Source organism: Sorex fumeus, unplaced genomic scaffold (assembly GCF_029834395.1).
Source record: "Sorex fumeus unplaced genomic scaffold, SorFum_2.1 ptg000034l, whole genome shotgun sequence".
Lineage (NCBI taxonomy): Eukaryota > Metazoa > Chordata > Mammalia > Eulipotyphla > Soricidae > Sorex > Sorex fumeus.
The window spans coordinates 17,763,017-17,786,212 of record NW_026606091.1 but is presented as its reverse complement, the minus strand read 5'-3'; the positions used below and the strand labels follow the sequence as shown (position 1 = coordinate 17,786,212).

Genomic DNA, 23,196 nt, shown 5'->3' with positions numbered 1-23,196 from the left:
TTATACAATGATCAAATTTCAGCACTCAGTTCTTGTTGAGAGTGACCATTTCCAAACATCACTGTCATAATGGTCCCTTCTCAGTCCTTACTGCCTCCTCCCTCTCCTCCCGCCCCCCCCCCCCCCGCTGTGATCCTTGGGTATTAGTCCTATACTATGTTTTTTTTATATATCCTCCAAATATGTACTATCAGTCTATGTCTGTCCCCCTCCTTCTGACTCATTTCATTCAGCATGATAAGCAAATTTTTTTTAAAAATTAAATTTTTAATTTTTAAAAAAAAATTTATAAGGTAGTTCACAATATTCGATTACAGTTAATATTCAAACACCATTACACCTTCCAACCACCAAATTTGGGATGTTTCCATCCCAAGCCCCACTCCCTGTCCCAAAGCACAACCGAAATGATATATTTTGTATTGTCTGTTATGGAAAACTGCTGAAAATGCTACAAAAAAAATCCATAGAGAAGACAGTGTGAAGATTGTTCTGTTTTGTCAGGGGTCATTAAGATAGTTTAGAATATCACTGACATGTTCGTAAAGGCTAAGTGATGTGAACTTTTGTATATATATATCTGAAACTATGTATATATATATATACATTTCCCTCCCTACCCATTCTCAGTAAGTACCACACCACATTTGATGGGGTTCAGATAAGCAAATTTTATGACTTCATTTTTTCTGGTGGCTGAGTTGTATTCCATTGTGTAGATGCACTATAGTTTCTTTTTTTTTTTAATCTGAAAGTGTGAGTGAGCTAAAAGTGTTTATGTTTTTTCTTCTTGGGCTTGGGGGCTCTCAGGGGTTATTCCTGGGTGTGTGCTCAGGCTCACTCCTGGCTGTACTTGATCTGTTGTGATATCAAGAGTCAAACCAGGGTCAGCTGCTTGTAATTCAAGTGTCTTAACTCCTGTTTTGTCTCCTCAGCGTGCTAAAAGTGTTTTGAAAGAGAGAGCAAAAGGTCTATGAAATTCCTTGTTCAAGGAGAGATGTATAAGTGAATGAATTCAAGAAAGAATTCTATTAGTGATAAGAATTAAAATAAGGGTCTGGAGCAATGGTAGAATGGGCAGGGCACTTGCTTTGCATGTGTCCAACCCAGGTTTGATCCCCAGCATCCCATATGGTCTCCCAAGCACTGCCAGGAATGATTCCTGAATGCACAGTTAGGGTAAACTGAGCATTGCCAAGTATGGCCCCAAACCAAAATCAAAACCAAAAATAATTAAAATAACTATTCATTACTGGCTTACCTTGTGCTTGATGCTATGTCAAATTTTATTTGGATAATGTCACTTAATTTTCACAATGCCTACAAGACAGATGTTCTTATCTCTCTTTTACAGAGAGGGATCTAAAGTTTAGTGTTGGTATGTCATAAGCTGAAGACTGCAGCTCTGAAAATGATAGATTAGGGAGTCAAACTCAGGCTGTCTGATCTCACTTAACTACTAGTCTGTAAAATACAGGGGCCAACTGCCTCAGAACACAGAGCAGTTCACTGAGTCAAGCTCTCCAGTCCTGGTGTAACTGATAGGCCAGTCAGGCAAGGGCCACACCCTCCGTGTCTACTGTGATTCAGATTAGTCTTCTTTTTCCAAGTGGACTTTTGCTGTCCTTCTTATTGTTGGAATTCATTCTTCAGATGACCATATTTCTATCCGGCTGAATTTCTTTGTCACTGACTCTTGGTTCATGGACTCCTGAATAGGCCCTACCAGCTGTGTGAAGCTCCCTGGCTCAGAGACTTCCTAAACATGGGAATTCTGCAGTCTGTGAATCCTCAAGTGAGGGGTTAGGCCCAAGCATCAGCATTTTAAACAAACTCTCAGGTGATCTTGATTTTTCTGTTATCTCTGGGGAAAGACCAGGTGAAAAAAAAGAGGGTTCAGGATGAGTGGCCTTTCAGTTGCCTCTCTTCTTCTACCAGTCTCTCGAGTTGAAGAAGGGGCAAAAATGAAAGTTTAAAAATAAATGGGAAGAGTTCAGGGGAAGAGTATAGAGATCAAGAAGAGCAAGTCAAACACATATACTTTTGCCGAGAAACTAAAGGTAAAGGTAAAGGTAAAGGCCCTCCCGTTGATCGTCCGATTTGCTCGAGCGGGCCCAGTAATGTCCATTGGAGACTTTGTTGTTACTGTGTCTGGCATATCGAGTACTCTCGGTAGCTTGCCAGGCTCTCCGAGAGGGGCGGAGGAATCGAACTCGGGTCGGCCATGTTGGCCGCGTGTAAGGCGAACGCCCTACCCGCTGTGCTATCGCTCCAGCCGAGAAGCTAAAGGCTCAAAATGAATGCTTAAGCATGCGCAGAAAGAGAGCCAGGAAGGTCAGGAGGCAAGGTCAAGAGTGAGTGGCAGCTTGTGTTAGAAACCAGCTTTGATGGGCCCCTAGGGCCTGCCAGATGAATGGAGGGCCCTGATTATAAACGAGCTAGGAGGTGGGGGTGAGGCATGAGAATTAGGAATGATTCCGATTGTCCAGGGGAATGGTGACAGCTTTGGAACATTGGAGCAAAGGAGAGGCAAGAGTTCCTCCGTAGGATCACAGGCAGAAGTGCTTGGAGGCTGCAGCAGCTGTCAAGCAGGGAGGCTGAAGGCTCGTGACAGGGGATGAGAGAGCCTGAGAAAGGCTGGTGTCCAGCTCTGTTCTCTGACAAGTGCAGCCACCCTTAGGAGTCCAGTGATGCGGCGGATTGATAGAACCAAACCTGAAAAGGAAAACATGTGAGCTGTGTCTGTTGGCCCAGGAAACCTCATGTCCAGTGGGTGCTGTTGACTCTTGAAAGCCCTCAGAAGAGGATTCAGTGGCTGTTTGGGAGGGAGAGGATGGAATCTGTTCGTCTTTTTCTGTTTTAACCACAGCAGAGATTTTTTTTTTTTTTTTACTTTTTGGATCATACCTACTGATTCTCAGGGATTATTCCTGGATCTTCACTCAGGAATTACTCCTGGTAGTGCTCAGGGTGCCATATGGGATACCAGGGATTGAACCCAAACTGGCCACTTGTAAAGCAAACACGCTACCCGCTGTGCTATTACTCCAGTCCACAGAAGAGAACATTTTAACATTTTAAATATATAACTGAGTGCTGGATAAGATTCTATTAAGAGAAAAAAAAATTATTCTGCCAAAAGAAGGAAAAACTTCCAAGCATATTGAAATATACATAAACTATATATTTATATATTTTATATAAATTTATATATTTATAATCTATTTTTTATAGATTATATATAAAATATAGCACTGTAGCACAGTCCTCCCATTGTTCATCAATTTGCTTGAGTGGGCCCAGTAACGTCTCCATTTTGAGACTTGTTGTTACTGTGTTTGGCATATTAAATACATCACGGGTAGCTTGCAGGCTTTGCCATGTGGCTGAGATACTCTCGGTACCTTGCTACTGAGAGGGGCAAAGGAATTGAACCCAGCTCGGCTGGGCTGGCTGCACACATGGCAAATGCTCTACTGCTGTGCTATTGCTCCAGCCCATATGTGTGTGTGTGTGTGTGTGTGTGTGTATGTATGTATGTATGTATATATGTATATATATACATATATATTATATAAACTAAAAATATACAATTCTTCAACAAACTATATGTATGGTATGTGTTGAAGTACTGGGAAAGGTAATTAAGTTGGGGGTCATTTTGAAGTGCAGTTAAGCTCCAGGTGTGTCCAAATACTGAAGAGCCCCTAACTTATCTGCAAGAACACGGGTCCGATGAGGCTCTGCTCTCAACTACCTGGCTGGAGCTTCCCAGGTCAGTAGGTAAGTTTGTTTGTTTGTTTGATTGGTTGATTGATATGTACTTTAGGAAACAAAATTGATGGAATGCTGAGGATTCTTTCTGCTGGAAAATCTTATCTTGCTGTCATTACACACAGAAGGGTGGGTGGCAGGATCCTGATTTAAGGAATTTTATGCTCTGGTGAATGTGACTCAAGGAGACAGAGTAAGAACTGAGAAATCTTAGTCCCTGTGTGAAGGGTACAAAGAGGGTAAACATGGCAAAGGCAGAACTTGGGGATTGGTGTTAAAGTCACGGAACTATAGCTTGCACTAAAGGAGATGAGATATTCTTTCTTCTTATACAAAAAAAAAATTCCAAATTGATTAGCCTTCTCTTCCATATTATTTTTCTTTGGGTGGGATACATATGTATATATGTAGGGAGAGAGAGTGGAGGAGGCAGTGCTCATAACTTCCTCCTTGTGCTCAGAGATTATTTTTGACAGTGGTCAAGGGACCATCTTTGGTGCTGGACACTGAACTAGGTCAACCTCATGCAAGGCAAGTGTCTTAACCCTTGTACTATCTCTTGGGCCCTACAGGTGTATTTTTACACAATGTATAAAGGTATAGGTTATTGCAGCACCATATAAATATTCATACAAACATTTCTATGAATTTTATTTGGATACCACACCCAGTGATGCTTGGGGGCTACTCCCAACACTTTGCTCAGGAGAATTCCCAGTGGTGCTTGGGGGTCTATGTGATGCAAGGGATCAAGCACAAGCCTTCTGTGTGCAAAGCATGGTCTGTGTGTGTTCAGTTCATTGACCCATCTCTCCATTTTTTTTTTTTTTTTTTTTTTTTTTTTTTTTTAGTTTTTGGGTCACACCCGGCGATGCTCAGGGGTTACTCCTGGCTCATGCACTCAGGAATTGCTCCTGGCGGTGCTCGGGGGACCATATGGGGTGCTGGGAATCGAACCTGTGTCGGTCATGTTGGCTGCGTGCAAGGCAAACGCCCTACCCGCTATGCTATCGGTCCAGTCCCCCATCTCTCCATTTTTAAACATTCGAAAGAGGTCTTACCTCCAAAAGTAACTTTTCAGTAAGTGCTGAAAATGAAAACCTGTGAGCTATTAAGGTTTGCCCAGGAACCTCATGTCCAGTTGGTGCTGTTTACTTTTGTGAGAAGTAGGTAAGTTTTCTAAAAGTGCTTCTTTTGTAAATGATATCTCACCATGATTTTGGGAGTAGTAGGGCCCCAAAGGAACTATTTTCTCTGTGTTGCATTGAATTAGCAGTACTTTACATAGTTTAAGTGACAGGTTGGTGTTCCTATTTTTTTTTTTTTTGCTTTTTGGGTCACACCTAGCGATGCACAGGGGTTACTCTTGGCTCTGCACTTAGGAATTACTTCTGGTGGTGCTCACTGATGGACTGAGGGATCACTCATAGGAGTGCAGCCTTATGTGAGGAAGAGTGTGTATGTGTGAGAGATAAGTGCATAGGCTGGGGCTAGAAAACTAGTACAGCAGATAGGACACTTTCCTTGCATTTGGCCAACCTGGGTTCTATGCCTGGCACCCCCTCTTGCACCAGGAGTGATCTCCTAATGCACAGTGCATAGACATGCAGACCTCGTGAGTAGAGATGATTACTCCTATGTTTCTTCTTCCTCCCGCTGTCTTTCCTTTTTCTTAACCAGAGTCAAAGTTAACCCAGACAGGTTGGAGGAAATAGTTTGAGCAAGACAGAAGTTAGATTCCCTCCTGGAGACCAAGGGCACTGCCCTGTTCTTGGATGGTAGCCACCTCTAGCGGTAGGCAACTGCCAACTGTTGTGTTCACTGACTGTTGGGGAATGTTTAGAAACACCTTATGGATGAGAATTCTCACAGTTTGTGCCTACAGCTGAGCAGTCACAGGGACAGATGCTCCCAGAGAGTCGGTTGTTAACTTCATTCGGAGAAGACTTTGGAGAATAGAATGCATTCCTGCGGCATAGAAGCAGACCAGCAGATAAGTGTCTTAAACAGGATTGGCCTTGAATTGATTTAACAGTGAGGTTCTACTGAAAAAACTAACATTGCATAGGCAAGCCAGTTTGGACAGCCTAATGTTTGGAATTTCTAATACGGCCACCAGCTAATAAATCATACCACTCTGCATGGCTTCTGAAGAACTTAATTGAAATAGCACAAAATATCAGCTTTATTGCTTACAGAATCCAAACTGGAGGACATAGTGTGTAGCCAAATGAGCTTGCTAAATCTTAATTCAAGATTGCACAACTTTCCCCCAAATTTAGGGAAGCAGCAAATAGCATCTCCATAAGGGCTTCCACCTCCCAGCACCTTGGTTGAGCCATCTGAGCAAGCCCAATTAATTCTTCTCAAATTAACATCAAAATAGATGAGTCCCTTTACTTTCACGAGGGCAATGCTAGTCCAAAAAAGCACAGAGAAAGGTCTCAGGGTTAGGTGGGGAAAGTTTCTCATGCATGGTAAAAACCATGCATGAGAAAATGAACCTTTCCTTCAAAATTTCACAAGATTTCATACATTTTGAGTGTCAGGTGCCTCAGGATCTTGGGGGAAATAAAATACTTAGGGAAAAATATTAACAAACATTCCAGGTCTGATTGAGATTCTTATTGGTGATGAAATCATCAGAAACTTGGTAAATAAATTTTATGGATTACTAAATATAATATTTGGCATTTAGATCCGAGAAATAGTACGGTTGGTAGGGCACTTGCCTTGCACATGGCCAACCTGGGTGATCCTTGGCACCACATATTTTTTCCCTGCACACTGCCAGGAGTGATCTCTGAGCACGGCTGGATGCGGTCCCAAACCGGTACCCTATCTTCACCCCCCAAAAACTTGACATTGATCGACTTATCACTTATCACTTAATCCCCGTTATTCATCGATTTACTCAAGCGGGTGCCAGTAACGTCTCCATTCATCCCGGTTGTGTGCTAGCGTAGCCCAATGGTATCTGTTCGTTCTAGGAACATGCAGAGCCTCAAACCGATAATTCAGGGTCTTGACGAAGAAGTCTGGCCATCTTCTAGGTGGGCGTCCACGTGATCTTTTGATGTCCCGTGGAATCCAATAAGTAATGGCTCTAGTCCAGCGGTTGTCTGTAAACCTCATTATGTGTCCAGCCCATCTGATTTTTTATGTCTTGGCAAATGAGACAGCGTCCCTGATTCTTGAGCGTTGACGAAGATCAGAACTCCGGATTCTATCTCTCATTTGAGTGAATCGTGATATTCCAAGCATAGCTCTTTTGATTCCTCTTTGAGAGACCCGAATAGCGTTCTCATCCTGTTTTTGTAGGGTCCAGGTCTCTGAGGCATATGTTAATGCAGGAAGAACAGTGGAATCAAAGAGATGTGCTTGTAGCTGGAGGTTCTTTGTCCTTTTAGTTATTTCTTCAACGTTCTTGAAGGCATTCCAAGCCGCTCTCTTCCTCCTGTGCAACTCAGGTGCCAGGTCATTCATCATGTTGATTTCTCGACCTAGGTATATATAACTGTTGCATTCGGAGATGGTGGTTCCATTGAGAGCGAATGGAGTGTCAGGAACAAGGCTGTTTCTCATAAACATAGTCTTCGTAAGATTCAGCTGTAGTCCGACCTTTCCACATTCACGGTCAAAGTCGTTCAGCATTTGTGCCGCTTGGCTGATGTTTGGTGTTATTAGAACGATGTCATCAGCAAAGCGGAGGTGGTGTAGTTGCCGACCATCTATCTTCACTCCCATGCTTTCCCATTCCAGTCGTCGCATGATGTTCTCAAGGGTGGCACTGAAGAGTTTCGGTGAAATGGTATCACCCTGCCGAACCTCTCTCTTGATATGGATGATTACTTCTTTGTAGAATGGTGAGATCTTGGTAGTGAATCCGCAATAGAACTCACGAAGGATCCTGATGTATTGAGTTTGTACGCCCTGATTGGCTAGGGCTTCCATGACCGCTTCCGTCTCAACAGAATCAAAGGCCTTCTTTAAATCAATGAACGTTAGACAGAGCGGCATCTTGAACTCCCGAGAAACCTCAATGAGCTTAGTAATCGTGTGGATATGATTGATGGTACTGACTCCTTTTCGGAATCCAGCTTGTTCACATGGTTGTCCTTCATCTAGTGTTCTGCTAATCCTATTCAGGATGACTTGAGTGAACAGTTTGTAGACGACAGACAATAGGCAGATTGGGCGATAGTTGCCAATGTCATGGATGTCTCCCTTCTTGTATAGTAGTACAGTCCTGCTGGTTTTCCATTGGGATGGAACCTTGCATTCAGACAGGTAGCGTGTGAAGAGCCGAACCAATGTATTGATGAGTACTGATGGTAAGTTCTTCAGGTGTTCAGGTCTGATCTTGTCTGGGCAAGGTGCTCTTTGTTTCTTTACTGACGAGATGGCATGTTGGATTTCGGAAGGGAGAACATTGGGAACGACATATCCGTTATGTGGTATGTGTATATGGGCAAGTGGACGTGGCTATTAAAGAGATCTGAGTAGAAGTCATGAATAATCTTCTCCATTGCCCTTCTGGAAGATGTGATAGATCCATCATGATGTCGGAGGGCAGTCATCTTGGTTTTGTAGTTGGTGAAGGACAGGCGGTCATTACAAATGCTTTTCCCAGCTTCTGCTGCATCTACCAGTACTGCTGCTCTCCTGTTTTGGAGGTCATCCTTGATGGCTTCTCTGCACTGTTTTGCCAGTTCGGATGTTCGCTTGTGGTTGCCTGAGGCATGTGCCAAGCCATGTTGGCGAATAAGTTCAAGAGTGTTCGAAGAAAGGCGGTTTTTTGTGGTTATCTCTCTCTTGGCATTCCTCGCACAATCATGGAGGTGCTGAGTCATTCGATCGTATTCCTCATCAATGTTGTCAATGATGGCATCTTCCCATGTTGCCGCAATAGAGCCAAAGAGCTCCCAGTTGGTGGTCGTTCTGGGAGTCTTCTTCTTAAACCTTGCATTCCTTTATCCTCGTTCTGTGAGGTAGAATTTTGCATGAAGAAGACGGTGGTCTGATCCCGTTTGGAATTTTGGGACAACAGCAACATCGGTTAGGCAAAACCGCCGATTGAATATGATGTGGTCTATTTCATTGTGGAACCATCCATCGGGAGACTCCCATGTCCAACGTTTAGGTTCAGCCTTTTGGAACTGTGAGTTACCATGGAAGGTTTTGGTTGACATGATGAACTCAGACAGTCTGTCACCCTGTTCGTTCCATTCTAGACCATGGGTCCCGATGTGGAGTTCCATCTTACATTATTTCACTTTTCCCTGAATCATGTCATGTGATTGATATTAGTACCCTCATCTAATCAAAGAAGATACCAGATCCTGCATTGTTGAGTCCAGGACTGTAACTAGTTACTGGGCAGAGTGTGGATTCCAGCCCTTGTTTTTCTGAGATGTGACTTGTCTCAGCCCTCCAGTTTATTTGCAATTTCTTCTTCAATTCCATTTTATTTCCATTTTTATTTATTTATTTCAATTTTTTACTTGTGACTATGTTCAGTGTTATAAGGGTAGAGATGATAACACCATTAATTATTTGTCTTCATTTTAATTTTATCATTGCCCTCTATGTCCATCTGCTTTCTCCTAGGCAAATTTAAAAGCTTCCAGGAAATGGGTCTTTTCTTTTTGAGAGTTTCTGAGGGTGTAGCCTTAATCATTCAGCTGGATCTCTGTGTTATAATAATAGCAGAAACTTTCTAGTCAGTTTAGAAAGCCATTCCTTTTATCAGAACATAGATCGTGACTGAGTTAGAACCTGATGTATACTTTAAATGAAGAACAACTTAAAATTTTAAATGACTGACTTATCTCCATTCTAAAACATGCTGGGGTGGTGAGGAGGGTAGAGCAATGGTACAGCTGTTAGGGCACTTGCCTTGCATGTGGCCAACCCAGGTTCAATCCCCAGAACCACATAAGGTCCCCTGAGCCATCCCCCCACACACACACATACACAGAGTAAGCCCTGAGCACTGTCAAGTGAGACTCCAAAACAAAACAAAAATAAAATAAAATATGCTTGGGAAGGGCTGGAGCGATAGCACAGTGGTAGGGCATTTGCTTTGCACACAGCCAGTCCTGCCGAGCCGGGTTCGATTCCTCCACCCCCCCCCCCCACCCCGGAGAGCCCGGCAAGCTACCAAGAGTATCTCGCCCCCACAGCAAAGCCAGGCAAGCTACCCATGATGTATTAAATATGCCAAACACAGTAACAAGAAGTCTCAAAATGGAGAGGTTACTGGGCCCACTCGAGCAAAGCAATAAACAACGGGAGGACAGTGACAGTGACAGTGATGCTTGGGAAATTATGAAAGAAGCATGGGGGATACAGTTTGTCCTGGCATATACAAATTAATAAAATAACATTGAACTAGATTTTATTAGATACAAAAATACTGGAACTTAGAATAGTGAACTAAGTAGATTATAAATTATGGGGTTTGTTGATTTCTTGTGAAATAACTGTGGAATATTGTTTCTTTTTGCTTGAGAATTAGAAGTCCATCCAGTGGAACAACTGGGAAGCATTTGATTACTTTTTCCCCTTTTCTGCAGGGCTCCGTTTACTAACTCTACCCCCCTCACACTCCTTGTAATTCTCTTATTCATAAATGCACATTTGCTTAGAAATGAATCATCTTCCATCACTTATAGTATTTCTTGGATTTATATAAAAGTTGGGCTGGAGCTATAGCACAGTAAGTAGAGTGTTTTCCTTGCACACGGCCAACCCGGGTTTGATTCCTCCGTCCTTCTCAGAGAGCCTGGCAAGCTACTGAGAATAAACCGCCTGCACGGCAGAGCCTGGCAAGCTCCCCTGACTTATTCGATATGCCAGACACAGTAACAAGAAGTCTCACAATTTGTTGTGAGACGTTACTGGTGCCTGCTCAAGCAAATCGATGAACAATGGGAGGACAGTGCTACAGTGCTACATATAAAAAGTTGTAGTTCCCTGGGCTGAAGCAATGGTATAGCAGGTAGAGAGCTTGCTGTGCACACAGCTTTCTGAGGCTCTACCACCAGCACCTAATTTGGTCCTTTGAGCCCCTGCCAGGAGTGAACACAAAACTGAGAGCGAGGTGGAAGCCCTGAGCCCAGCAAGTGTGGCCCACAAACAAAACAAAACAAAAGATTTCCATTCCCTTTATTGCAGTAACCACAATGACGTATCAGTAACCACAATGGCTTTCTATGAAGTGTTTTCAGATGCAATATGTCTTTACATTTTCACATTAACCTTGAGAAGTGAGCTCCATTACCTTTAAAAAGATAAAAATGAAGCTCATAATGCTATATTGTTCAAAGACATAACTAGTCATTGCTAGCATCTGAACCCCAGCCTGCTGACTCTAGGTCATCAATGTTTAAGAGCTAGATGTCACTGCCAGTGGCCTGTGACAATGTCTATAGGGCTGGTCCTGTGTTTCTCTCATCCAACTTCTTCCCCAGCCTTTAATATGACATAGAGGTTCTTTTTCTTGTGAACTATATATTACTCATAGTCTAAAGAAGCAGGATTCTAACTGCCAACCCCCCAACCCTGCCCTTTCAGTTTTTGACCCACACTGGCAGTACTTGGGACTTATTTCTGTCTCTGCTCTCAAGGATTATTCCTGGTGGGGCTCAGCAAACAATATGGGGTGCCAGAAATTGAACACCCGTCTGACACGTGTAAGGCAAGTGCCCTGCCTCCTGAACTATACCTGTGTTCCTAATTCTTTAGGGACATTCTCATGAACAAACTGCTTAAAGTTTCTGTGACCTTAAACAAAGCATCAACCTCACAGTGTCTTAGTTTATGTAAATGTGAAATGAGAATGGTAATAATACTTAACTCATAGTGTTGTGAAAATTAAAGAGCAAAATGAATGTTAATCATAGTTACTATCATATAAGTATGTTGAGCAGATTAAGTATTCTAAGATTTGAAAACATTTAAAATCTAAGAGGTTGTTTGGTATTTTTTAATTCTGACTCTATTAAAATTTGCATTGTAATATGATTCAGAGGTGATGATTATGATTGCAGCAAGCACATTAGTCAGTGTCTACTATGTTCTAAAATTTTTTCATGTGCCTTCTTGAATTCTTAACTGTGCAGACACTATGATCCAAAATCTCAACTGAAATTTTGGATCATAGTGTCTCCATGGTTACTTGAGAATTCACTTAAGAATACAACTGAGATAGTTGTCATTTTTACCCATTATGCTTAAATTTTACCCTTCAAACTTAAAATAATCCGTCTTCTTTTTTTTATGTAGGAGTAGTGCCATTTATTCAGCCACTGATTAGCTCTTTGAATTGGGCATGAACTCCACCTTACATTTTTTTTCATTTTTTATAATTTTATTTATTGAATCACCATGAGAGCAGTTACAAAGCTTTTGAGTCTAAGTCTTGGTCATACAATGGAACACCCATACCTTAACCAGTGCCCATTCTTCACACCCAATAACCACAGTATGCCCCCTTCCCACACCCTACCCCTACCTGTGGGGCAGATGATTTCCACATTGCTTTTTCTCTACTTTGATCACATTCAATATTTTGACACCAGACCCATCATTATTATTTGAGATTTTACCCCAACACTCAGATCTGCTGAAAAGGCAACAGTAGACAATTTGTTTTCTACTGCTGGTTATGAATAACATATGATGCTGCGTGGCTGCAGTGGTGGCTGTGGAATTTTTAAATTCTGAAATTTTAACACTTAAATCTGGAGGGATTTCTGCCAAAACCTGCTGGGTTCCGAGATTTGCTCCTGAATCTCTGGGATCATGGTGTTAAGCAGCTTGATCAGGAGCCAGAAAGGCCATTCATGGGCGATGACTTGGGGTCTCGTTGGGGTAGGGAGGACAGGACCGACTCCACCCCCATCCCGTGAGGCCCCATGTGTCTCACATTGAGGGCCCAAACTTGACTGCCCAATGGCCTCTGGAGGGTGAGCCCCCTATGGGGAGCAGGTGGAGGGACAACACCCTTTCCCACCTGGGGTGGCCTGGTGACAGTAACCTACTGCGGGGTCCAGACACATTTCTGCCAAAAGCCACTGGGTTTCGAGATTTGTTTCTGAGTCTCTTGGATCATGGCCGATAAGGAGCTTGATCAGGAGCTGGAGAGGCTGTTCATGGGCGATGACGTGGGGTCTCGTTGGGGTGGGGAGGAAAGGACAGGCTCCACCCCCATCCCGTGAGACCCAACATGTCTTGTCACTGCAGGCCCAAACCTGACTGTCCAATGGCCTCTGGAGGATGGCGGCCAAGGGGGAACAGGTGGAGGGACAACACCCTTTCCCCCCTGGTGTTGCCTGGCGACAGTAACCTACTGTGAGGTCCGGACACATTTCTGCCAAAAGCTGCTGGGTTTTGAGATTTGTTTCTGAGTCTTTGGGATCATGGCCATTAAGCAGCTTGATCAGGAGCCATAGAGGCTGTCTGTGGGTGGCGACGTGGGGTCTCATTGGGGTGGGGAGGAAAGGGCTGGCACCACCCCCATCCTGTGAGGCCCTGCATGTCTCGTCACTGCGGGCCCAAACTCTTCAGTGGCCTCTGCAGGATGGCGGCTATTGGGCTGTCAAGGGGAACAGGCCAAGGCATGAAACCTATTCCAATCTTGATTGGCCCAGTGCCGGTAACCCACTGCAGGGACTGGGCATATTTCTGTCAAAAGCTGCTTGGTTTCGAGATTTGTTTCTGAGTCTCCAGGATCATGACCTTTAAGCAGCTTGATCAGGAGCCAGAAAGGCCATTCATGGGTGGCGACTCAGGGTCTCGTTGGGATGGGGAGGAAAGGGCTGGCTCCACCCCTATCCTATGAGGCCCCACGTGTTTGTCACTGTGGGCCCAAACCTGACTGTCCAATGGCCTCTGGCAGATGGCAGTCACCAAGCTTCCAAGGGGGAGCAGGCGGAGGGACAGCACCTTTTCCATCCTGGGGTGGTCCGGCGACAGTAACATACTGCGGGGCCCAGACGCATTTCTGCCAAAAGCCGCTGGGTTTCGAGATTTGTTTCTGAGTCTCTGGGATCATGACCATTAAGCAGCTTGATCAGGAGCCAGAGAGGCCATTCGTGGGTGGCGACTTGGGGTCTCATTGGGGTGGGGAGGAAAGGGCCGGCTCCACCCCCATCCCATTAGGCCCTGTGTGTCTGTCACTGTGGTCCCAAATCTGACTGTCCAATAGCCTCTGGCGGATGGCAGCCACTAAGCCACCAAGGGGGAGCAGGCAGAGGGACAGCACCCCTTTCCCCTGGGATGGCCTGGCGACAATAACCTACTACATGGTCTGGACACATTTCTGCCAAAAGCTGCTGGGTTTCGAGATTTGTTTCTGAGTCTCTGGGATCATGGCAGTTAAGCAGCTTGATCAGGAGCCAGAAAGGCCATTCATGGGCGGTAACTCGGGGTCTCGTTGGGGTGGGGAGGAAAGGGTCAGCTCTACTCCCATCCCATAAGGCCCCACATGTCTCGTCACTGAGGGCCCAAACCTGACTCTCCAGTGGTCTCTGGAGGATGGTGGCCACTAGGCCACCAGGGGGAACAGGCCAAGGCATAAAACATATTCCCACCTGGGGTGGCCCAGCACTGATAACTCACTGCAGGGACCGGCCGCATTCCTGCCAAAAGCCGCTGGGTTTCGAGATTTGTTTCTGAGTCTCTGGGATCATGGCCGTTAAGCAGCTTGATCAGGAACCAGAGAGGCCTTGCCTCCAATTATATAGCTTAGCCGGAGGTGGTTTATGGGTGTGTCTCCCACATACCTAACTTTTGGGTATTTACTTTCTTGGTAAACTTTGCCCCAAGTTTTTGGGGTCTGGCCAAAGGTACAGCAGCAATTCAGGGGTATCTGGAAGTCTGAAGGCGCCATCAGGCTGCTGATGCACTCACCTCACAGGTACAGATTGCTGTACACCTGTACACCTGTTGACAGCACCAGACCTCATAATCCGTCTTCTTTTATTATTATTTTTTTGTTTTTTGTTTTGGGGCCACACCTGGTGGTGCTCAGAAGCTACTCTTGGATCTGTGCTCAAGAGTCACTTCTGGTGGTGCTCAGTAGTAAACCAAGGTTGGCTATTGCAAGGCAAGTACCTTAACTCCTGTAGTATCTTTCTGGCCCCTAACTATCCTTTTGAAGGTTATAACTAAATTTTCTAATTTCCAGCTCTTTAGTCCATTTTGTATTGGGCACTCTGTCTTCAAAGATCTCTTGTAATAGCTCCAGATATCATACATTTAAGTTCTTGTAGTGCCAGGGGTAAAAAAACAAATTTTCCAGACCCTGAGTCTTAAATTCACTTAGAATGGCTATGAGTAAATAAGTCTGTTGAAAGTTACAGTAACTAACTTTTGTTAATTTGGGCATTTTTCTTTTAAAGCAAAAATTTTTCTAAGAAAGAGTTGGCATACCTGTTTTCCAAAAAAAAAATATAGGAAATAATAATTGACAGTAACCTTTATCCCAGATCTGATGGACACCTTGAATAATATCATAGCAGTTAATATAAATCTCACTTTAAAGGTGAAAATACATTGTTCATCCATCTTGCTCTTTTTAAAAATTTTATTAAAGCACTGTGATTTACAAATTTATTTATAGTTAAGTTTTAGACATATAATATTGCACCAGTCCCACCACCGGTATCATCTTCCCTCTACCAATATTCCCGGGTTCCCTCCCATATCCCCCCACTCTTCAGCTGCCCTTTGGACAGGCAAATTTCTAATTTTGATTCACCCACTTTAAGTCTTTTATTTTTATTTTACTGTATTTTTTATTTTTATTTTATGTAGTTATCTCCCCTTTCTCCATTACACACCCCCAACAGCCTTACCTGTTATATTCTCAAGCCATGTTCTTCTTTTTTAATTAAAAAAGAATTTCTTACTAGAGCCAAAGATCTGAAAATAGTCAAAATGGCTACATACTTATGTAAGTTTTCTTTTACTTTAAGAATTTAATAAAATATAAGACTGGGCTATATCAGAGGGCTAGAGTATATACTTTGCATGCTGGGGGTCTGACTTTAATCCCCAGCACTACAGGGTCCCCAGGTACTCAGAGCAATACCTGAGCACCAAGACAGGAATAGAACTTGGTACTATTTTGTATCCTCTCTTCTCTCTCTCTCTCTCTCTCTCTCTCTCTCTCTCTCTCTCTCTCACACACACACACACACACACACACACACACACACACACTCCCACACACAAACCCAACTGTTAAAATTATCAAGATGTTTTTTTTATAAATTTTAAGGTGACTAACTAAGCTTTTATCTTACAATACTTTCACTATTTTAAACCATGATTGGATCAACCCTATTCAAGGATAGACCAAAGACTTACCAACTTCCTTGTTACTGGGAAGTTAAACCAGTCTCTTTTGGTCTCTGGAAAGACTTTATTTAGAAGAAAATTATTCTCACTAAGAAAATCTTCTTTTTTAAAGTGTGACCTTTCTTCGGGCTGGAGCAATAGCACAGTGAATAGGGCATTTGCCTTGCACACAGCCAACACGGCTGACCCGAGTTTGATTCCTCTGCCCCTCTTGGAGAGCCCAGCAACATACTGAGAGTATTTTGCCCACACGGCAAAGCCTGGCAAGCTACCTGTGACGTATTCGATATGCCAAACACAGTAACAAGTTTCACAATGTTACTGGGCCCACTCGAGCAAATCGATGAACAACGAGGGAGAACAGTCACAGTGACAGTCCTTCCTTCAATTGAATATGTATGGTGAATTAAAGCATATAAATTCCTCCCACTCCTTTCTTTTCATTTACCTTTTCCTTTTTAAAATAATCATGATTTATTTACATTTCTGTCACCTTTTAAATTCTTTCTCACTACCAAGTGCCCACTTCTGAGTCTATGACGTGAAGAATTGCTATGGGTCTACTACAAACACCGGTGCACTGAGTTGCTGTAGCTGCTGTTGCTACATGTGATGTTTTTGTTAATGCCAGGATGTCCACACAGTTGACTAAAAAAACAGGTGACAGGTGAAGCAATGAGAATGCAGCTTGAATGGCCACCAAAGAGCTGGAAGATGATTGCAACAAAAAGTCACAAAACAGACTTTTGTAGGCGGTATGCTTCTTTGCTACTGTGCTCACAAATAACAGACTTTCTCTCCCCTCCCTCCCCCCCTCACTCCCTCTCTCACTCCCTCCCTCTCCCTCCCCCTCTCCTGAACCAGGCACTTCCACATGAAAGGACTGTGGCTAGACATCTGAACCACATCCCTGGCTCTAACAAAAGCATTTAAAGCTTCCAAGTCATACATTTCTTTGAAGACTAAAATGAGGCAAACTCCTCTACTTTGAGGAGTCACACCAAAAAAATTACACACAAAAAATTAAAAAGAAATAAAACTGCTTTTCAGGCAGAAATCTCTACAATATGGGGATTGGCATATAAACAGAGAGAACTTTTGAAGAGTAAACAGAAGTAAAACATTACCAGATAATGGATAGAATCACATTTTTAAAATTTTGTTTCTGTTTTGGCACACCCAGCAGTGCTCAGGTACTCAGGACTTATCCTGGCTCTGTGCTTTGTGATCCTCCTGGTGGACTTGGGGGACCATTCGTGGTGCCGGGGTTTGAACCCAGGTAGCACGCAAGACAAGGGCACTACCTGTTGTACTATTGTCAGCATGCACAATTTGAAAGAGAAATTGAACAAATATCTGTTTAGGTAGGGACCCCAAACAATGCTCAGGAGACTCTGGACCCCTCTTCACAATTCTTGAGCAACCACAGTGGCAATTCAACACATGGACCTGCGGGTGTGGTATTCTGCTGTTCAGGGCCTCCCAGGGCTGCACCCAGAGATGCTCAGGTGCTGGCGATTGAACTAGACTCAAGCTTCTGCGGGCATATCCCATAGCATATACTACCTCTCCAGCAATTTGGACAGGTGTCTTGAGCTTCCTGCAGGGACTGCTTCAGAGCAGCCCAACAGCTGGTGACACCTGCCTGGATGAATCGGCATTGTACATAAAGGATGCACTTGGAGTCCTCATATAACCAAAGCTCAGCAGTCCAGTTTAGTTTTCCTTAGACTGTTCCTGGCTGTGCTCAGAGTTTACTCCTGGCTCTGTGTTCCCACTTTAGTTTTAGTTTGATAGAAAGTGTTTTTTATTCACTTTCAGTTTTAAAATTTATTCAATAAACATGCTCACTTGATACCAGGCACCAACCTAGTTTAACACTGTGTCCTTTGTTAGGTTACTTTGCAGGCATAATTTCTTGTGAACTTTTTTATTGTTGTTATTGTTGTTTTGGTTTGAGGAGTGCCCCAGCCTGTAGGTGAGAGGTTGAATGTCTTCTCTCCCAACTAATAAGAGCTTTAGGCCCTCTCCTTTTCCTCCTGCCATCCAGCCTCTCTTTAGAGGCCACTACAGCTAAAGCAAATGGATCTCCTAGGAGCAAGTGGGAGTTGCGATTTAGTTCTCCTTTATGCGTGGCAAGGGCTTTTTGATTTTTAAACTAATAAGGCAGAAGACATCAATAGAGAAAGAAAAATAAGAACTTCCCTTGCCAGCGTTGCTTAGTTACCTTGTCAACATTCCGTTGCAGCTAAATTTTCTCTGCATATTTTTCTAGTGCACATGTTTTAGAGCTATAATTGATCTGTTAGGCAGAAAATAAGGAGAACACATGGGCTTCTGTCAATTTTATGCTGTTTATTTGGATTTCCGTTTTTCTCTTTACATAGTTCCTCACTCTGTGATCCTTTATGTTCTTAACCTGAGTAATGCTTAGAAGGAATAACATTACTACACAAAACTAGCTTACAGTGAAAATCCAATAAATTATCTTAAAGATATTTGTTCAAGATAGTTTTGCTCAAAAATAACATGCTCAGAAGCAGCCATAGACTTTTCAAAGACAAAAACCAAATTTTAATTAGCTCTGTACTAGTGCCTAGTTCTCTGTATCTGGCACATATGGAACCTTTGGTAAATGTTTATTGATTGAGTGAACAGGCGACTTTAAATATTTATTGAGTGTTGGCATTGTAGTGGGTGCTTTTTATTAAATAGAATTTGCTTACAGTTTCTATCGAGTACCAAGCAGGCAAAATTTATGAATTGTTCTTTTCTTTCTGGAGACTGGGCAAGAACAGAGTTAACTACTGTGCTATTATTAATGCCACTCTTTTATTTAGCCAAAGAACTTTTTTCTGCAAGAGGCTGTAGCAGCAGAAAGTAGCATCAAACACGTTCCATCTGGCTCTTATGAAAAGGCATTCACTGGGGACCTTCTAGGTCTTAGTATTGTGCTATCCAAATCAGTCCAGACCGTTGTCACTATCTGTCAAGGTGACTGTATTAAAAATTGTGAGTCTTTTGTTTCCTTTTGCAACACTCTTCCTCTCTCTCTCTCTCTCTCTCTCTCTCTCTCTCTCTCTCTCTTACACACAGACACAGAGACACACACACACACATACACACAAAAGGCTACAGGTGATTTTTTTAAAAGTAAATATTTACTAAACAACAAATGGAAGTTTATTTAGGTATCCCTTTACTTAGTCAGTCAGTATTCCTCAAAGCATCTTCTCCAAAGTGTAGATTTTATTAAAATGTTCACATAAATTGCCTAAGTGTTGGGTGAGACCTGAGAGTCTGCCTTTCAAACAAACTTTTGTAGTTAAATTAGTTTTGATGTTGAAAAACATGAACCAGTCTATAGAATGTCATTACCAGAGAGGTAGAGCTTGTTAGAAATGCAGACTTTTAGACAGTCAGCCCAGACCTACTGGATCAGAATCTGCATTTTTGAAAGACCCTATTTTATAGCATTTGAGGGCGATACTATAGCCTGATAATAAGCCTTCTTAACAGAGCACAAGCTGAACTTATAATGGAGCTCTGGATTAGAAAGGAAGTCCAAGTAGGTTTTCTATTTCCTTTTTTATTTCAATACTTTTGTAGGTATCTATCCCAATATAGCATCTGACACTCTGGAAAAGATCATACAGATGCCTGTGTTTAGCCATTCAGTAGCAGGTTAATTCATTCTGGATTGCCTTTGTCTTTAAACATGGGTAATTATCTCTCAACCTAGGCTTTCTCCAGAGAACTTCATTCTAGATTTAAAAAAAAAAAAAGACCAGAAAAGACGTCCATGTGAGCATGTCAGAATGTCAGAATGATTAATGTGGTTGGAACAAGTACTATCAGGTCAGAGTTTCTATTTTCTTATCAGTAATGTGGAGATAATAATAGCAGTGTTCTAGCTTCTTTTTATACTCTTGCTGTGAGAAGTTTTTGAAACTTCTACATGTGAAGGAATTTAAAAAACATAAAAATGTTTATGTTATTCAAACAGCTGTAATGAAAATAAAAAATCATATGTGTTTCAGTGCCAGAGACTTTCTGGGTTCAAAATTGAGCCTTAGCATTTACTGTTTTATTTTTCTAACAAATCTTTGTGATATAAGCAGATTATTTTATCAGGTTCAGTCTCTACTTTTTATTTAAAAAAGTCTGTAAAGACGTCCACCTTGCAAGAATTTGCTAAGAATTAAAATATTTATAATATATGTAAAGGATGTGGTACATAGTAGAGTTTAATAAGTGGTAGTCAGGAGTACATTTAAGAACTTGGTTGGGCTTCAAAGATGATTTTTCCCCCAGGTAAGCTGGTTTTACCCGGGCAATGAGGGACTTTAATGCAGGTTGACATTTTGAAATGTTGCCATCCAGTAAAAGAGACTGATATATTAAAGTTTACTAAATATATCTTTAAAAAAACAAAACTCCAAACTTCAAGCAGGAATTTAATATTTACTTCAATATGCAAGAGTGTTTGCCACTATAGGATCTATGGCTCACTGGCTAACATGTTTGTCCTAACAACTTGGAGAGAATCTCATTGAACTTCGGGTCACACAGGGCAGAACTGCCAGAGATTTGACTAAGCCCATAGGAAAGGGTCTGGTTCTGTTTCTTGCTCATTTGCAGGGTTTGAATAGCCGATTCAAAATTTCAGGGACTACGCTTAACCTCAAAATGTTTATGCTTGGCTGAAAGTAGGCACAACCAAACACAAGGTGAAAATAGGATCTCAGCCTTCTGACTCTGTGCTCAGGGGTCTCTCCCAGATGTGGTGGTGAGGACCATATGATGCTGGGGATCAAACTGGAGTTGGCCTCATGCAAGGCAAGCACCTTAATCCCTGTACTCTCTCTCCAGTCCCAATCTTCATGATTTCTTAAATGCATACTGGGCAATAATATGACTTTTCTCTCCTGCTTTTAGGAAGAAACATGAGGTTTCCCTGGACATTATTCAACGGGAAGATAGAAGGAGCTGCTTAAAAGAGATCCAAAACTTTAGACCGCAAGACTGGGGCCAGAGGGCTGGCAGTGGAAAACTCTGTTGGGTTGTGATCTGTCACTGAAAAGTCCCAGGTGCCTTTTTACTTCTTGCAAAAGAAAGGAAGAGAAAGAGAAGACCATGTCCATTGCTTTAAAGCAGGTTTTCAACAAGGACAAGACTTTCCGTCCCAAGAGGAAATTTGAACCTGGCACTCAGAGGTTTGAGCTTCACAAACGGGCTCAGGCATCCCTCAACTCAGGTGTGGATCTGAAGGCAGCCGTGCAGCTGCCCAGCGGGGAAGACCAGAATGACTGGGTGGCGGTGCATGTGGTAGACTTTTTTAATCGGATCAACCTCATCTATGGCACCATCTGTGAGTTCTGCACGGAGCACACCTGCCCTGTGATGTCAGGAGGCCCCAAATATGAGTACCGGTGGCAGGATGATCTCAAGTATAAGAAGCCGACGGCACTGCCAGCTCCCCAGTACATGAACCTTCTTATGGATTGGATTGAGGTTCAGATCAACAATGAGGATATATTTCCAACGTGTGTGGGTAAGTCTGTGACCAGCTTCCACAAGAGTGTGTCATGTCCCACCTAAGCTCCTGAAATCTTAGAGGCTTCCTCTAGGACTACTTTTAGTGCTGGATAACACCACTATTAATGTTTTGCTAAAGATCATCATCACTTACTTGGCAGCTTGTTTTTCTCTATCTCAGAAACTCAGTGAATTTTTTTAAAAAAACTCATTTGTGAAACACTTTATATATCATGGAACTCAGGACACATAAGCCATATGCCAGGCAAACATAGATTTGATTTTGCTAGCTATTTTTAGGACTAGGCTCCAAGCCCACCGATCCTGTTATCCTGGATAGATTTTTATTTTCTGGTCCATTGGTTAAAAATTACCTAACTGTAATGATATTGTCCATATTCATCTCAGGTTGAAAAAACATAAGAAAAAAGAAATTGTAATATGAGAATCTATGGCTTTGTTGGGAACCAGGTGACATTCTGAGGATATATTGATCATGACATCCCTCTCCTGGTCATATATTATTAATTCCAGATTGTACAGTTAATTTTGGAACCTGTGTAGCTGCTAGGCCCAGAAAGATACTTGAAACGAAAATGCTTTTGTTTTCTTTGTTCTCTGAGTCAACTTTTATAACTTTCATATTTCTTTATGTTGCTTATCATTGGAGTTTTCATAACTGAAAGAATTTCAATTCAGGAGGGTGTTTGTTTAGTATTATGTTCAATAGGAATGAACAACTTACTTCCACTGATTGATCTCCGTTGCCTAGCACTGACTCCTGAAATCTTTGTAGATTCTCAGGAGATATTTACAGAATGATTGGAAAAAAAAAACACCGCTATTGGAAAATATTTTTGAAAAGCTCTGATCAGTTAGATCAAAGATACTTGAAGCACATTGTTAAGATAACCTCTTAGATGGTGTGTGTGCTCATTTGGTGTGTGTGTGTGTGTGTGTGTGTGTGTGTGGTGTGTGTGTGTTTGTGGTATATGATAGATTAAGGTGAGGCATATGGAAATAACCAAGTTTATGGAAAAAAAGGTATAAATTGACTAGGAGAGTATGTACATCTTAAAATATTCATCACACAAAGCAATTTGCTCAGAATCATGATGTTGTCTTGATTGTCCATTTCCTTTTGCTCTTTCTCTTTGCAGTCCCTTGTTAAGGCAGATGGGATGTATGTTAGTGCAACTCTCTTTTCCTCCAGCATCAAACCCCTGGCTATATAATAGGCTCCCCTGAGGGGTTTTGGATGGGCTTTATTGGCTTCTCATTGCACTTGACTGTCAGAGGTTTCTTTTGTTGGGAAAACCTTTTTCTTTCCCATTATAAGGAGAGGATTGTATCAATGAGTATTGCTAATATTCTGAGCCAAACATGATAGCACTAAGACAAAGGTGGGCAGGGACAACCCTGTTTGTCTCCTTTTCTGATTCTGCTCCTTGATGCTTTGAACTCTTTGAATTCTTTTTCAATTTTTTTTAATGAATCACCGTGAGATACAATTAC

General features: G+C 42.4%; 1 protein-coding gene across 1 annotated transcript in view; it reads left to right on the top strand.

Annotated features, from left to right (window-relative positions):
- The window catches only part of MOB3B (MOB kinase activator 3B), a 238,989-nt gene that overhangs the window by 56,825 nt on the left and 158,968 nt on the right, over positions 1-23,196 (top strand). Inside the window, exon 2 of the mRNA XM_056117133.1 lies at positions 21,082-21,697. Within this exon, the coding sequence (XP_055973108.1) occupies positions 21,280-21,697 (418 nt within the window). The 5' untranslated portion in view covers positions 21,082-21,279. The remainder of the gene's footprint in view (positions 1-21,081; positions 21,698-23,196) is intronic.